Source organism: Electrophorus electricus, chromosome 6 (assembly GCF_041902795.1).
Source record: "Electrophorus electricus isolate QZ-2024a chromosome 6, ASM4190279v1, whole genome shotgun sequence".
In the NCBI taxonomy this organism is placed as follows: domain Eukaryota; kingdom Metazoa; phylum Chordata; class Actinopteri; order Gymnotiformes; family Gymnotidae; genus Electrophorus; species Electrophorus electricus.
Window position 1 is genome coordinate 14,938,070 of NC_137502.1, and position 17,341 is coordinate 14,955,410.

At 42.6% G+C, this 17,341-nt stretch overlaps 2 protein-coding genes across 4 annotated transcripts; one reads left to right on the forward strand and one right to left on the reverse strand.

Annotated features, from left to right (window-relative positions):
• The first annotated feature begins 518 nt into the window (after nt 1-518).
• Nucleotides 519-10,040, forward strand: arfgap2 (ADP-ribosylation factor GTPase activating protein 2). 3 transcript variants are annotated; one of them, XM_081715684.1, is made up of 18 exons: nt 519-675; nt 2,021-2,139; nt 2,289-2,361; nt 2,474-2,605; nt 3,652-3,732; nt 3,867-3,978; nt 4,134-4,190; nt 4,691-4,735; nt 4,955-5,047; nt 5,838-5,890; nt 6,274-6,410; nt 6,684-6,815; nt 7,084-7,212; nt 7,656-7,811; nt 7,968-8,094; nt 8,229-8,316; nt 8,417-8,538; nt 8,890-10,040. In XM_081715684.1, exons 1-18 carry the CDS (start codon nt 604-606, stop codon nt 8,908-8,910), a joined length of 1,749 nt encoding a protein of 582 aa, XP_081571810.1. In that variant the 5' UTR covers nt 519-603; the 3' UTR covers nt 8,911-10,040. The 3 variants fall into 3 exon arrangements, with proteins under 3 accessions (XP_081571810.1, XP_026868541.2, XP_026868542.2); XM_027012740.3 differs by lacking the exon at nt 4,955-5,047; XM_027012741.3 differs by lacking the exons at nt 4,691-4,735; nt 4,955-5,047.
• On the reverse strand, nt 10,038-17,268 carry si:ch211-71n6.4 (para-nitrobenzyl esterase). The gene is made up of 9 exons (XM_027012739.3): nt 17,111-17,268; nt 14,871-15,571; nt 14,457-14,564; nt 12,628-12,824; nt 12,028-12,227; nt 11,877-11,935; nt 11,621-11,788; nt 11,158-11,379; nt 10,038-11,054 (listed from the first exon to the last, which is right to left on the reverse strand). Exons 2-9 carry the CDS (start codon nt 15,562-15,564, stop codon nt 10,912-10,914), a joined length of 1,791 nt encoding a protein of 596 aa, XP_026868540.1. The 5' UTR covers nt 15,565-15,571; nt 17,111-17,268; the 3' UTR covers nt 10,038-10,911.
• Nucleotides 17,269-17,341: the final 73 nt, after the last annotated feature.

Genomic DNA, 17,341 nt, shown 5'->3' on the forward strand with positions numbered 1-17,341 from the left:
TGAAAGTGGTAGTTGTTGAGGGGTATTGGGCTGAGGGGGTCATTTTGAATTAGGAGTAATTGGATGTGGGGTGGTTGAGGCTGAGTGGGATAGTTGCAGTAGATGGGTTATTTAGCTGTGGGGGTAATGATTGGGGGTGTATAATTTGGGTTGTGGTCATTTGTGTTGAGGGATAATTGGCTGTGGGGTAGCTGAGGTGTTGTTTAGCCGTCCATGTAGGTTGAGGGAATGAGGAAGAGGAGATGCTCCGTGTGGGTGTTCTGTGAAACTGGCCTACTGTGAATCTTACCTTTACGAACGTCCCAACATTCATTCCCCAGGGAAAAATCGACTTTGCTGTTACACGAAACCCGGAAGTTCGACATGTCCCAAAAGCTCAAGCAAACTTTCTATATTTCTATTTCGTAGTTTTACGACAAAATCTGTGGGCCGTAAAGTTTCAAATTTGTGAACAGAATATTAAGAAGAACAATAAGTAGAATAATGGCTTTATCAAACTAACACAATAATAATAGCTTTTATTTTAGAAAATAAATTTCCGTCGGACCACTTGGAATTTTTTTGTGTTGCTCTGCCGCTGTTTCACACTGGTAAGGTGGCAAGATGGCGTCAGAACCGAACAAGACTGAAATTCTTACGATTTTTAAAAGACTGCGGTCGGTCCCCACAAATAAGGTAACATAGCTGATAAGTTGTAGGTGACTTCGTAGTTTAACCGTTGTCGTGTTTAATTCTACAATGTTCGTTATCTTTTAACTTATACTAGACTACGTGTCATTTCTCGGTTGCTCGCTAAACCGGTGTTGACTGGGGCCTAGAAATGAGCAAGCTAGCCTTGCTATCAGCTGGGCAGTTAGGGTTTAGTCACAGATTGCTATATAGATAGCATGAATTTGCTAAGTCAATAGCTAGCCAGTATTCCAGGTATGTGAGCCACGTATACATAAAACACAAGGAATTAACGTTATTGAAATTGATTAGACACAGTTTGGTAATAGAGGATAGCCCAAACACAGCTGAGGTGATCCGCCTCATCTTCCATTCAACATTAGAAATGTTATACCATTGGATTTACTTGGCAAGTCAGCTTGATTGCTAACGTTAAGATTCTTACGTTTCCCTCTTCATTTAGCCGGCTGATGTCTACAAGATGTAGTTAGCGTAGCTAGCGGGATAGCTGTTTCCTCTGTTGTCTATACGGCCAGATGCTCATGGCTGACAATAACTAAATGAAATTCTTATTGTTAATACGCATAACCAGACAACTCATCCACGACTATTTGAAATCCCATGATGTTATTGACGTTGTGTGCTACTGAGACAGTTGTTAAGGAGACTATTTACCCCTGAATGAGTAGCCAGATGTCGAGCAGGTAGCTAACGCTAATAGCTAGATAACGCTATAGCCAGGCTATCTCTAGCTAATTCGCAACAAGAGCCGTGGGCTTTACGTCATGTTGTAACGTAATTATTACTCTAGAACCAAGTCGTTGTGAAAGCATATAGCTACACGTTTTATACAGGTGTTTTTGGCTGGCTAGCTAGTTATTCCACATTTTGTTTGATGGTTGGACTTTCCGCTTTGTTCACGTTGACGATTGGTTGTAACACGGAAAACGTGTGATTGTCAAATCGTCAAAGCTGGTAATATGCGTACACCTTTATCTAGTTGATTATGTAAACTATCTGCTTTACCCCGTGTAAGGATAGCTAGCTAATGTCATTAGAAGTTAAGCTATTGTGTCACATTTTACTTAATATTGAGCTTTTGTGGCTCTTGGACATGAAGGAACAGCTGTAATAGAAGACTTAACTGAACAAGGAAGAGTGCGCTAAAAGAAATGGGTGTTTGAGTGGAATGGGTGTGAGCATACCGTGGTGATGAGAATCAGGTTTCATCTTGATCAGAACACAGCTCAGATGCTTTCAGTTTGAGAAGCTCGCGTTCAATTGTGCCTGAATGAAAATGCATATATTATTTGGGAGTGAACTCAAATGTTAAACTGGACTTTCCCATCAGGCCTGCTTTGACTGTGCTGCTAAGAATCCAAGCTGGGCTAGTATTCCTTATGGAGTTTTCCTTTGCATTGACTGCTCAGGGATCCACCGTTCACTTGGTGTGCACCTAAGCTTTATCAGGTTGGTATGGGCATCCCTCTGTTCACCGTTCAGAGTTTTTGTATAGTTCGGCCAACGATCCAACAAATTTTGACACTCAGAACACTCAATAAATGGGAAGTTGTAGTTTTGTTACTCGTCAAATGAACTCTTTATATCCCATGTTTCAGATCCACAGAGCTCGACTCTAACTGGAATTGGTTTCAGCTGAGATGTATGCAGGTCGGCGGGAATGCCAATGCGGTAAGTCCCCATACAGACTGATTCTCTCACACCCACATGTCCAAAATTACATATCATAAGGATGGCAGTGAGCGAAACGCTGACCTCTGTTCCTCTGGCCCTCCGGCTGAAGACCGCCTTCTTCCGCCAGCATGGCTGCACCACCAACGACACCAATGCGAAGTACAACAGCCGCGCAGCGCAGATGTACCGGGAGAAGATCCGGCAGCTAGGCCAGGCCGCCCTCTCCAAATATGGCACTAATGTAAGCAGCAGGAAAGACTGGTGTAGCAGCTAAGTACAGGCCTACACTGCTGATGGGAACTGCATCTAGTACATGCGTTCTTACCTGTGTGAAAAGGTTATTCATATGCCATTTGATAAGTCATTCATTTATTATAAATACTTTGAGTTGTAAGAAACTGTCATCTGTTTGTTAGGCATCTTCCAGCTCTTTATCAGAGATTAGTTTTTGACTACAGAAAACTGCTGTTGGTTGGTTATTTTTGGGTGGCAAGGGCATTATCGATCCAGCAGGAATGTGGATATGTGCTACCTACACAACACCCACTACCATGGCACCACTGTCTTAATTTTAATCCACGTTTAATGTGCAAATTTATATTATGTTTAATACTATATTAGCATTACATCAATATATAATACTAATGATAGCATTATATCAATATATAATACTAATATAATATTAAATATTTGAAAGTGCATTTAAAATCTGAATTGGATGATGTGGAACGATTTGAATACTGATGGAAGCAAATGCGATAAAGATTGATCAGGGGTTTTCAGGAATGACGGGCTAAAGGTCACATGATTCTTTTTCACCTGACGACAAACAAGTAGCACAGATAACAAACAGTTGTAAATAGTACTCTAAGAGCAAATAGATGGTTAAATCACTCTGTTCCGTATTATATGTTCATTTCATCATGTAGAAGGTACTATGTAATTTGTATATTTCACCCTAGTTATGTTGCATTATCAGATTTTTAACATAAATAGGAACGATAGTGTGCATCCATTCTCCTGACCTTTTGAAAATGCACATATTTTTAAATGAACCCCAAGTCTCACTGCTGTTCACTTGCAGTCACAACACAAGCTCTCAGCTCACCTTTGACCCTGTGTGTCAGTGGTCCAAACTTCACTTTATATCACTGTTAATAAGTTTAACCTGTTACATCTTGTGTATTCACACACAGCCCAGATATTTGCTCAGCATGTTTTGCTCAGTCACAACGTTCTGACGTGTTATGTATGCGCTGCTGGTAATGTCTCATTTTTACCCTGCAGCTTTGGATCGATACTTCAGGAAGTGCTCATACTCCAGCACCAGAGAAAAAAGAGACGGATTTCTTTGACGAGCACACTCAGGTAGGCTTCACAGACTCGTGTTCTGAGTTTCATATGTGCAGAAACATCAGGGCACAGTGCTTAAGACCATTTGCCTTTGTCTTCAGAACAAGGAAAAAAAATCCCTTGTGTTCATACCAGCTTCTGTTCTGAAGCCTGCCAACAGGTGGAACATGTCCTCCCCTCCTCTGTCAGAGCAGAACGGCGCGGTTACTGGTGCGCTTCAGCCCGAGCAGGACAGTGGTGTGCCCGAAATGATTGCTGCCCGTGAGTGTACTTTTAGTTATCCACACGTGCACACAAGCAAAAACAATCTTGAGTTTTGAAAAATGTAGACGTGCTGCGCTTGTCTTGATATTCTATACCTAAGAGTTTCTCCTTTAATGCAGACGTGACTTAAATATCTGCTCTTTGTCTCCCAGAGCTAGAGGATGGCCCCAGCACTGAAGGGTTAAGCTCAGATGCAAAGACCACTATAGGTGAGTTTGCGGGGGGGAGGGTGTGTGTGTGTGTGTGTGTGTGTGTGTGTGTGTGTGTTTGGGGGGGGCGGTGTGTTTATTGGTGTGCATACGATCAGTTAGTTATATTGGATGATGGAGTGGCACTGCCTGTAAACCCTTTTATGGGTATTGGATGACTATTAGTAACATCTCTGCAATCACACCTTGTGCCATAAATGTTTCGATCAAATTCATCAGGAGGAAATATGGAGGGGAAATAAAAACCTCCTAAAGAGTCCTTGTGTCCATACGACTGCTGCATTGTACAAGTCTCATGAGAACTCTTAACCCGCTTAGTGACCTGTGGAGCTGTGTGCACAGCATGGTTGAGTAAGAATATGCCAGAGCTTTGATATGGCACGCAGGATAGGAACTGCAATCAGTTGTCCACTGAGGAGACAGTTGAGGCCCATAGCAGGCTTGTGTAATTCACCTCAGAAAAAAGACCCCTCTGTTAATCCTGTGCTTTGTTAATCTAGACGACTCGATGAGGTTGACGTCTGGTGAGCCGGAGCCTCTTTCAGGTGACTTGAGTAATTTCAAATTGGCTGGTTGCCTATCAGCAGCATGGTCTCTTGCTTGATTCATGTTTGGGTGCAGTGTGGCACGCCTGCTTTGGCCCACCCCCTCCTTTAGTACTAAATCACCACCCACTCAACACCCTGCATCTTTCTAGTTGCTGGAGCCCAAAAGCTTGAAGTTAATCAGGTGACTTGTAATGTTCTACATAATCATTTTGCAAGGAGGAAAACTCGGAAGCTGCACTAAGAAACCAACACGCTATCGCTTTTCAACTTGCAGACGTTTTGTGCCAAAATTTGATGAAGTGGAAAAAGGTACAAACTTTTATTCTAATGTCACGGCCACCTTGTGGCCTTCAACAGTAACTTCTTTTCTCCACTGTAACCGCCTGTCATCTTTGCTCTAGCTGGATATTTCCCCCCCCCCCACTTGGATCCAAACAGTGCAGAAAAGCTTAAAAGTGCACTACTTCCCACGCATTAGTCCTACCAGTGAAACGATTGGTGACTGCCCTTGTGGAAATCACTTGAGCAGCAAGGCCAGTGTTCTCTAAGGGCGTTAGTTCCAAGTGCTTCAGAACAGGTCTGACGCGCAGAGGACCAGTGGCGATTAATGCACTGGAATAATGAGATTAGTGGTGCTTCCTTTCTCTGTCTGTATACAGAGTGCCTGTGTGGTTAATCAGGCCTAACTTCTCATTTTTCTTTCCCCACTTAGTTCAGTCCATTTTACAGGGTTCACATGCAGTTGGCCAGACTGAGATATGGGCATCATTAGTGCCTTCATTATTAATTTGGTGCAGTATCGTCAAAGTACCTGACATGTTTCATTTCAGTTTAGTTGGGATATCTCAGTCTGTGTTCTGGTATAGCGTGGAGAAATTGGAGTTTTTATCCTGAGGAAAAATGCAGCTCATTTTGCTGACATGATTTTGCTTTATTCATTCATTCATTCATTTATTTATTGGTACCTTGTACTAATGATCTGCAGTCTGGCCTCTGGAGATGGTGCTGTCTTCCAAAATAGAACTTCAGTGTTGGAGAGGCTTAGACCTCTCATCTGATAGTCAGGCTTCCTGAAAGATATTTCTCTCCTTGTTTTTAGAAGTGAGACCATGCATTATTGGGAAGAAGAAACCAACCACTGCAAAAAAAGGGGTAGGTTTATCCATTCTGCAATTCTGGAAGTCTTTGTCCACCCAAGATTCTTTTGAATGTCTCTAAGCTTGTGACGCAGCAGTTCCTGAATTAACCAGCAGGTGTCGTGCAAACATCATGCATTATCCAACTTTTGACAGTCCCTAAAGCCCCTAAAGAAACAAGGGTTATCAGTATTATTGCAGAATAGCTTGCCTGCTTCGTCTACAACAGCAGCTTTCTGTTTATGGGTTTAAAAAAAAAGAAGTCTGATCTGAATCCTAGTTACGCAGGTTTTTCTTTTTCTTCAAAGTCCATGTGGGGATTAAGAAAAGCGATTGCCTTGAATTGCTTGTCGCTTGGTGTCGGGTCTTGCCCTGACGGATGTACTGGTATGTTTTCAGCTTGGTGCCAAGAAGGGCTTGGGGGCCCAGAAGGTGAGCAGTCAGAGCTTCAGTGAGGTGGAGAAGCAAGCGCACGTGGCAGAGAAGATGAGGGAGGAGCAGGTGGCCGAGGCCAAGAAACAGGCTGAGGAGTCCATGTGAGTCGCTGACACTCCTTACACTTCAATATGTGCGGGAGGTCTAACATGGCCTTGGTCCAGGTGGGACATCTAGACAATCTATGCTCTAGTAAGACGTTCTCCAAACGTAGTTCTGCGTTTGGGCTGTCTGCTTGAAACTTTAATAGTGTCGTTATTTTGTGTTTTACGTGAAGTGTACGGTTTCGGCATCTGCATCGTAACCGTAGATGGCCCGTTTTTTGTTTTGTCTGTTTACTCCTCCGCCCTTCTTTCCGGTTCCGTTTCGGGCAGTGTGGCATCCATGCGTCTGGCCTACAAAGAGCTGGAGATTGACAGGAAGATGGAGGAGAAGCGGCTGCAGAACCTGCAAGGGAAGAAACGGGAGCAGGCTGAGCGGCTGGGCATGGGCCTGGGCACCAGGAGGTGAGTGCGCTCCACCCTCCTCCGTCATGCCACCACCTGCCTCCAACCCACTCCTGGTGTGTCCCTGCACTGGGCCCGTCGGTCTGTCCCCTGCTTCGAAGCACCTGTTGTTAATTAGTTCAGAGTTAGCTGCTTTGTGGCGGGGGAGCAGTGAAATGTGTGGTGTGCAAGGTTTGGGAAATGCTGATATAGACACAAGATATAGACGTTAGTGAGTGGCCAGTCAGTAGCACGGCAGATGATCGTCTTTTTTTGGCCGTTTCTGCAGTGTCGTCTCTCACTCTGTGATGTCAGAGATGCAAGTAATTGAGCAGGAGACCCCAGTGGGGTCAAAGTCTTCCTCTCGCTCCAAACTGGACATGTTTGATGAGCCGGGGTTTACCTCTGGACCACCAAAGTAAGTCTCTACCAGTCCGTAGCAAGTGTCTGCAGGTGTGTGTGTGTGTGTGAGAGAGTAATTTCCATGTCTATGGTTTATCCTCTTGTCTTAGAAGCCTGGTAAGATTCATTATCATAACAGATCATGAGATGGGATGTTTCTTGGGTTCATCCAAGTCTGTGCCTGCTTGGATGAACCCAAAGGTTTAACAACCTACAGGCTTTAATTGTCGGTTACAAATGATCCCTCCTACAAACAGCTATGACCGGTGTGGCTTGATTTTAAAGTGTGTAGTTCGTGTTATTGTCATCTTGACTGTCATTTTGGAAATTCAGCATAGCTTTTTCAGCCATTTTTCTACTTTTGTAAGGATTTAATGTATAGATGTGTATGGACCGAATATGTGAAATATACTGGAGACGTGTGCATGTGTGTAATCTGTGCCTACTGTGTTCTGCCAGGTACAAGGACAACCCTTTCACAACCGGAGACAGCTTTGGCTCACGGTGGGATACGGATTCAGGCTCCGCCTCTTTCTCTTCCTCCTGGGTTTTGGAGAAGGAGGAGCCTAAAGAAACCGAAGTGACCATCTCGAGCATCCAGCCAATCGGAGAAAGGTTAGTCATTCTCTCCATGGTTGCTTGATTTATATAATTATGCTATTCTTTCCCACATCATGAAAGTCTTCCTGGTAAAACTAAATTGTACTGGAATATGGAATGGACTGGAATATGAGGTTGACAGATGACCAACTGAATTGTGGGACGTGTCAGGTTGCCTAACAGGCGGAAGCCGGACATTTCTGCCCCCGTCGCAGAGTCTAGCGAGGCACGGCAGAAGTTCGCTAATGCTAAAGCCATCTCTTCTGACATGTTTTTTGGCCGGGAAAGCAACGCTGAGGTACGGAGAACAGTGGGCTCACTTGCCTTAACTATGTTTAATGCCGCTGATGACGGGTGAGAAACAAGCAGGCTAAATAAAAATAAACTCCTGCTTTGTGCTTTTCCTGAACGTGTGTATGTATGTCCTCCCAGTATGAAGCAAAAGTTCGTCTGGAGAGTATGTCTGGTAATACCTCCATTAGTTCTGCTGACCTGTTTGGAGATGGTAGCAGTCGCTCAGGTGAACATGTTTACACCTTTATACTTCTTACTGATGTATGAAAAATTTGTGTATAATTGAAGGCCAGTTGATTAAATGTGGATCTGTGTGCATGCTGTAGGAGCATCAGGGTTCGAGAGCGTGCTTCCCTCTGGGCCGGACATTGCCCAGTTTAAGCAGGGTGTGAAAACAGTGGCTGGGAAGATGGCCGTATTGGCTAACGGAGTTATGAACACCATTCAGGTAAGTGGTCCACACATTGCCCCACCACCAAAAACTAACGCTGTGACCTAGCGTCATCTCACACAGACAGTCTGTGGAATTACTGAGCTAACAGTGCACAGTACTGTCCACTACGTATCAAACCCATTGTGAGCGAATTGTGGATACTCCAACAGAACAGAAGTTAGGAAATCCTAACAAAATGCTTTTCTGGCTGCGGTAAAGGTTTCATATGTATGCAGACATTCACTTCTTGCTAATTAAAGCAGCTGGTTTATTTCATCCCCCGTGTGAAAAGCTCCTGTTCCGCTCTTCTTTTGGCAGACATGTTGAGCTTGCTCATTTAATTTTTTTTCCTCCCCCCCACTATAGGATCGCTACGGTTCCTACTGAAAAGACTGCATGATTCGGAAAGGAAATGACATCACACAGGACTTGACACACTGCTTACTGTATGGGGGCTTGTTTTTCCTCTCATGTCTTTACATGAAGGAAAGAGAAAATGGAGAGAGCCAAAGAAAGGGCAAGAGATCTGCCTGTCTTCTCTTCAGTCTGTCCCCCAGATCTTTGTAGATTTTCACTGACCACCCTGGATGACAGTATTTTCATTTTAATTTTTTTTTTCCTCCCCTCCCAAAATGTGTTTTATTTTCAGATAAAAGACAAAAGCACTGAAAGGTGTAGAATTTGTTTTTCAGAACCATGGTGCTTTCTGTTGAAACTAACAGTCCTGTTTTCTATGCCATTTACTGGTCTAAGATTTCAAATGGTTGATTTAAAAAAAAAAAAAAAAAAAAAGAAAAAAAAGGGGAAAAAAAAAAAGTTCGTTCTAAAATGCATAACCAACCTTACGCTTAGCTCTACCATGTTGTCATGGCTTTCTTTTTTTGTATTTAAAATCATTCTCTATATGGACTGGCGTAAAGAGTAGTGCATCCACCTCACAGAGGGAATCGAAGCCTGTAATATTTAAGTTTCAAATGACATAATGAAGCATTTCACTCGGTGTTGACACGGGCCGAGTTTGATTGACAGGGGACAGGGACGTTGCCCTTTTCTGAATGGGCGAAGTAGATCTGTGGCATCCAACAATTCAAGATTTTGTTTCAAGTGATAATTAACAAGCGTATGTGCAATACGGCCCCCGCATGTTTGAATGAGCATGACGGTATGTGGGTGGACACTGGGCGTTCCCAGCAGCGGGTCGTTCCTCACGGCTTACAGAAACCACTTTAGTAATGGGCACTCTTTATCCAAGCGTGACGATATGGGCCTGAGCTTGTGATGCTCCAGCAAATCTGAGTCTCACGTCCCAGTTTCTGCCATTCTAAACCACCCCCCCCCCCAGTTCAACAAGGTATGTGGTGGTTTGTTTGGTGTGTTTTGGTTTTTTTTCCAACTTTTTGCAACAGTTACAGGGATACATTTAGGCTTTTCAGCAAAATCATGTTCCCTCAGAATGATCTGCCTGTCACTTTGTTCCCTAGTGCAAAATCTGAAAAATAAAGGATAATCCAACCTCATTTGGAAAAGTTATTTATTGTAGTAAAAAAAGAGAACAAAGCTTTATGCAAATAAAGACTGAAGTGACCCCCCCCCCCCTATTTTTCTCCCTCATTCAAAATAAATTCATTGCATAAAATGTATGCTTTCAATAAAAGGTGCAAACAAAGGTTACAGAAAACTAGTGCAATAGGCAATCTCAATCTCACACACAGACCCCATGGTATTGGTCAACAACACAACACAACCTGTGCTTTGATAGGGCTCTGTACAAGTCAGTGCTTTCATGTGCTGTTTTTCAATGGAGGCCTTTCATCCACGTTACGCAGCTCAACTGATCCACTGTTAATTTAACCTCAAAGATGGAATAAGGAGTGGTGAATAATCAGTCCAGGCCTATAGCCTGTGATTAAACCTCTTCCCTTAATCATGGTGCTTCCTCTGGAGGTACCAGAGACCCTTTGATCACAGATAGAATGAACACAAGTTACCATTCATGACGGTGGAGAAATGTTCATGTGAATACAAACAGTAGGTCTATGACTTTGAGAATGCCTTTGGAAACATTTGCATTGCACTTACCAGTATGTGAACTGAAAAGATTTATGAAGGACTATATGCTTGCATTTTCCCCATGTGAAAGTCACCACTAGTAAGGCTCTAAATGATGCAATAAGCTATTTATCCATACCGAACACCATTTAACTACTATTATAATATACAACTAAATTTATTTGGCTCAGTGCAAACGACTCCTCACACTCCATGTTTCCTGCCATTCTGTTTTTTCTTTTAAAACGGCAAACTTACTGAAGAGATTCAGTAAGTTATAATACAAGGTGATTTGTTTTCTTTTTTTTTTGTACTAATTGCAGACATTTAGGGAAACACTCAGTTGATCCAGGCATATGGATAAAATCCATTCTGTTCCCACAGGGCACACCTCTCTGCTGTAAGGTTTTGTGCCACAGAAAGCTTCTGGTCCAACACGGCTGTGTAGGAGGGAAACTCCGGCCAATCCACAGGCATCTTTCCTATGACATGAAAAAGACAGAACGTTTAGTGTTCTAGCAGCTATCAGAATCTTATTTGTGATTTTATTCCAGAAATGTGGCTTGGCCGACAAAATAAGCTTACCTTCTTTTGCAAAGTGAATGAAGTAAGTGGTGAGCACCTCCTGGAAAGCTCTGTCTTCTTTGGACGGTGCCCCTAGCGCCTCTTCAAAGCCTCTGAAGAAGGCCAGGCTGTCCAGCACGTGTACAGAGAAGCGACTGGGGTAGGGGAACAGGCTGGAGGAGTTCACTGCTCGGGATGGGGTGTAGGCCACCACGTAACGGTACACGGGACTCTTCAAAGCCTCTGGAAAACAAAAAGGACACCTTTAAATAGCTGAGAGAGCATGGCCGACCATCTGTTCCACAGATAACAGCAGACTTCACCTGCTGAGTTTACAATAGGTCTCAAATGCACTATTGTCTTTAGTAGTCTTTGTCTGTCATATTTTTAATGTCTTCATAATGTCTTAAACACACAGACTATAAAGAGAAACACTATATGGATAGTCTTTTTAGGATCTTAAGGCATATATTTGTATTGTCACCTGCGGCTCGCCTTGCCAGGTCATTGTTAGGGCACCCGACCCTCATATCAGACACCAAAGTAGTGTAGAGCCATTCAGGACAGCGGTCATTGGTTGGGCAGGGAGCCGTGCTGTTGTACAACCTCAGGGCCTGGGACAGCACGACATCTCCAAAAGGCCTCAGTTTCTCTATTTGTGGTAATGAAGGGGGTGCTTAAAATAAATAAAACTGAGGCTTCTTAGAATATGTCTTAAAGGAGTCATAATACCAGCATACCTGTTACAAACCATTGGTAGTCTCCCCAAGTCCATGTGGAGATGTTCTGCAGTGGGGGACTTGCGATGAGACAAAAGCATTCATTTAGTACCATATGGATGTAAGGGTTAGGAAAATGAAAGGTGTAAGCTGTGTACTGAGTAGCATTTACCTGTAGTCACTTTCTTGCTCTGTTGTCCCAACTATGAATGGAACATCATTATAAAATCCATGTTTCTCCCAGGTGTCAAATGGAGGAGCAGAGAGAACATGACCATCCACAACTGCTACAGGGCCACAAAAATGTTCTTTAACTGGGATGTCCATCATACCAGATCCTGCCCATGATGGATATTCATCCCATGGAATAGCCTGGGAAGTGAGGGAAAAGGTCAAGGTTAAAATGTCAGTCAACTCCTTATATAGATGTCTTGAAATCACTTCTTCAGGACCCCCAAGTGTTTTAGTTCTGACTGTCTCGTGACCTTGGCTAACTGTCTAGAATATTTTGCAAACTGAACAGAAAAGCAATGTGGACTCAATGAGGATCTATGTCACCAGTAACTAAACTCAGTTCAATAAGCTCCAGAAACCCCAACTACTATTACAAGTAGAACACAAACAATGCTGATTGTGATGGCTGTTTCCAAAATACAATATACTGATTGGCTCAGCTGGTAGTGTGTACACTGGAAACTGGCTTCAATAGTACTTCAGCCTTGTTTCTGGAGACTAAGTGGGCAAGTGCATAGATCAGCTGCACACATCTCACCTGTAGGATCTGTTCTATGTTTAGCTTTCGAAGGCAAGCGGCATCCTTGCAGCCCGTTTTCCTCAGAAACACAAGGTTGGCTCTCTCAGCAGATTCCAAAGAGGCATTATATACATACGAGCCACTCATGTCAATGGCACGATGGAACAGGCCCTTCGCTAGTGGTGACATCATCAAAGTCCACACTGATGTTCCTCCTTGTAAGTATTTTAAAATGTAATATAGAAGTTATTATAAGGATCAACTTACCAGTTATTGCAATATGCTGTAATGTCATAAGGCATATTATGAATAGTACACATGGCACAATACTAAACTGTATGTGTATACTGTGCAGTCTGCAAACAGACAATGGCATTTTTTGTCTCCAAACTTGCAAACTGGATTTGAAATGAAACAATTTCCTTACTTTGAGGTTAAAGTGAAAAGTCAGCTTTAACTGAAGAGTAATGGCATCTATACAAGATAAACCAGATATAAATCACATCCCTTATATATTATATATATATATATATATATATATATATATATATATATATATATATATATATATATATATATATAACCACATTTCAAGGGACCACAAGTTCTTAGTATAATGGTAAAAAAAAAAACCTGTAATGTTTGACAACTGCCAGAAGTCTGCAATCTACAAACTTTGTAGAAACAAACCTTGGCCATCTTCCCTGGCGATGTTTATGCCAGGCCTGATTCAGTTGTTTTTTTTTGTTTGTTTTTTTTTACACTTCAGTTAATGAAATTCTTGTTCACTAGAGTTCAGATCAGATGATTCATTTGTGCAGCTGAGAGCAGTCCATTTTTGGCCCTTAAAAAATAGTTACTTCTGTATTTTATCTCATTGCCCTGCTGCAAGGTGATAGGCCATCCAATACATTTTGAGGCATTTGATTAGATCTGAGCAGGTAAGGCGCTTCTCTGCGCTTCTGAACTGATCCTGCTGCCATTATTTATTTATTTTTACAGTTGTGGCACAATGCTTTGGATCAGGAGAAGATTCCCCTTTTACCCTCCACATGTTCCTCACTCCATCACAAAGGAATACTCATGTTTTTCATCCTAATGTCTGTGTGGTTGATTGACACAGACATGTTTCTTTGGATTAGAAGAGAATGGAACACTCATTGACTCACGTTTATAATGGAAGTCCGGGCAATTGTTTGGACAGCCAACAAACAATTAAGGAAGACATATTTTCTTAATGGTATTTCTAAATGTAATCAATAGGTATTTAAAAATGAAGCTGTAAATCTGTATAATTTGTTCTATTCACAAATGGAAGTACTTTTTGAGATAATGTGTTCATAAGTTCACTTCATAGGTTTCACCTGATTGTGCACTAGGATCACTAAACTTTACAATTAAGCCCTCAGTAAAAAAGGATTTTTTTCTTCTGAGTTATCTAGAGGTTTCTTACATTACAATCTTATGTTACGATTCTTAGGTCCTCTCATCTGTTCATAAAACATGTTATACACTCAGCAAACTGATTTTCTTTTCTTGATCTTACCAGAGGTTTGCATCTTGCATAAGAGGGTTAGATAAAACCGATAAAGAACTGTGTTCTTTTATTTATTAAAAGAACTGTGTTCTTTTATTTATGGTAGTCTTTTTTACATGCAAAATGTGTTGTAGTTTCCAAATGATTCACCTGACATGGACATACATTAAATTGAAAGTGTGCACTTTAAACAACGATTTTCATTTCAAATCCAATCAACTGCTGTTCAGAGTCAAAAAACATCAACAACAAATTACTAGTCCAATTACAGAAAAAAGCAGCATAGAGCATCAAAATACAAGAACTTCACCTGAGCTTTGACCAAATAAGGTGACTTTTCCTGGGTCTCCACCAAACACATGGATGTTTCTTTGAATCCACTTAAGAACTTGAATCTGGTCCATGAAGCCATAGTTCCCTGTGTTCAAAATGAACCATTTCAGCAATTTCACCCTTGTTCCCATAATCTAATCATGAGAAAAAGATTGGAGTTTTGGCTGAAAATCTGCCACCGACTACTGCTGTAGTCGATAAATAAGATAGACAGATCACAGATCAGACTGACTGACTGACTGACTAATCCTAGATGGAAAGGAAGTGACTCTGTAAGTACAGTAGAGCGTGCTAAGTAGGCAGTCAATTTCATCATCCAAGATGGACAGCTTTCCTGAAATGTTAGGACAGATATAGAACTACTCATACAGTGGGGTAGTAAGGAACTGACCTGAGGTATTGGTGGGAGAACCTTCTCTCAGGATCTCCAAGGCCATGAAGCCAAATGCATTGAGCCTATAGTTGAGGCTGACGAATACAGTCTGTGCTTGACTTGCTAGCTCCTCGGTAGGGGAGTAGCCTTTCTCCTGCCCACTCAACATGTGCAAGTACCCTCCATGGATCCACACCATAACGGGCAGCGGTTCAGCTGGTTGCAGGCTTGGCGTCCACACACTCAGGTGCAGGCAGTCCTCCTGTCCAAGCACACGGCCATCTTTCCCTAGAGGCTGCACCTGTGCGCAGATGCTACGGAAACGTGTGGCATCGTAAACACTGTGCCAGCACTCCCCAGCATCCCGCAGGTCCACTGGAGGTTGCCAACGGTGCTGGCCAACAGGTGGAATGGCATATGGGATACCCTTGAAGGAGTACGCTCCGCTTTCCCAGCGCCCTCGCAGCCAACCACAGTCCACGAACACCTCAACAAACCCTGGGGGCGGAGTCTGGGCCACATAAGCCAGATATCCAGCAAGCGCGATCAGAGCAAGCACGCCGCAGGTTATGAAGAATATACACCTGCGAGACAGCACCAGGAAGGGGCTGACATAGTGACGCCGAACATACTGGACCTCATCCTCCTCTTCCTCCTGCACCAGGTACCGGTATTCATTCCTTTCAGGTACCTCAAACGCGTCCTCATTCATCTCCAATCTGAGTCAAATAGGGAGAGAAAGAGAGAAATGGCATATACGCATCTGTCTGACTCGTACCTAACAGGTTTCTATGTTATGGGCCGGGACATAAAGTCATCGGAGGTCGCGTTTATATTTGTAGTTCGCTACCTTAGGTCAAAAACCAGAAAGTCTTGGCTCGCTGAACATTCCCACTGACATATTTACCATGGAATCAAACGATGTAAACAAAAGCCATATGCATACGGTCACATTCTGACTGAACAGCCGTTATTACGTTTATTTAGCGACAAAACTACAATGATGTCAGTCAATGCTCTACCCTGTGCTAAATGCACTTGTGGGGATGTGGGGTGTATTTTTTTTTTTAGGAACAGCGGGCAAAGTGCATGAACCGGCAAAAACAGCGCGAGATCTTTCTCCGTTGCAAGAAGCATATTTCGCATACTTGGCTGAATACTTTTTTGTTCGTTTTCCCCCGTATATCACAGATAAGCTCACTGGAGCAAATGCTAATTAGGCATTCACTTCCTCGTTGTTCCATGTTTTCCTTCTGCTTATTTTAACTACTGCCACTCTGTTTTCTTAGGCGGAGTTTAGGGTCTCGTCTTGTGATATGTTTGGTGCACGTGGTGCCGTTGGTCTGTAGTGTTCTAGTTGAACAGAACCACGCCAGCATTTAGAAGCGAACCGAGACCTACCAGCTCAAGGGGTCTCGGTCCGCTTATTCAGTTTGCACCGGCGTACGAAGCGTCCCTGCGCTAACGAACCGCAGCGCTTGTTTTAATCGAACCATTGCCACCAAGTCTACCGTAAGCCACCGTAAATTCGGAGAAAAAAAAATACAACAACAAAACTATTGGAAACAAAACAGGAGTGTGGAAGCACATATATTAACCTTGAGTGAGGAGGAAGCACGCTACAAAAATCTATTAAAGGAACAAAAAAACATCCTAACTTCTCATCCTTCATCTTAATAGCGGATATTAGTTCAGGATCAAGTAGGCCAGAAGCAAACTGCTGCATACGCGCACATACATGTCGTGCAAGGTTTTTTTGTTTTGTTTTGTTTTTCAAGCGCAACGTGTGCATTCTTGCGTTTGAGACGTATTCTGATCTTAAAAGCACCTACGACAAATAATAAAGAAATGCAACATTACACGTATGGTTTTCATTTGTGTAATTTAAAACATGACTGCTACATAGAGGTCAATAATAAAGCAAATGAAGAAGATTCCAAGGGCAAAATGAGCCGAATAAGCGGAAATGACAGACTGGATACACACTGGATACAATCTGAACACAAAGTAGTTCTTCCATTTCCAACTTAACCTATGTAGACACACTTCTAATACTAAAGTGCGACATGGACCAGTAAATGGTGAAAGTTAACCTAGCTAGCTATATACGCATTAGAAAGAACACTTCTAAAAGAGCTTCCTCCCAAATCACTTTAGCTGAATGCCCATTTATGGACGTCACACTATTAAGTATGAAATAGCTCTACATTTTAGTGCGTCTTAGCACAGTCTTGCAAAAACATATATCCAAAACTTACCCTATCAATGTATACTCATTAGCGAACTATTTTCGTTAAGTTTCTTAATCGAATGTCCGCGCCCCTCTTCGGAAAGATGGCTGGTGTTTAGCAAATCTAGCCAAATTGCAAACAGCAGCGTGTTCATGGAAGGTTACTGGAGTGCAAGACAATGTTTTTGGACACACACACACACACACACACACACACACACACAAAAACCCAAAACCAAACAACAACAAAAAACAATAT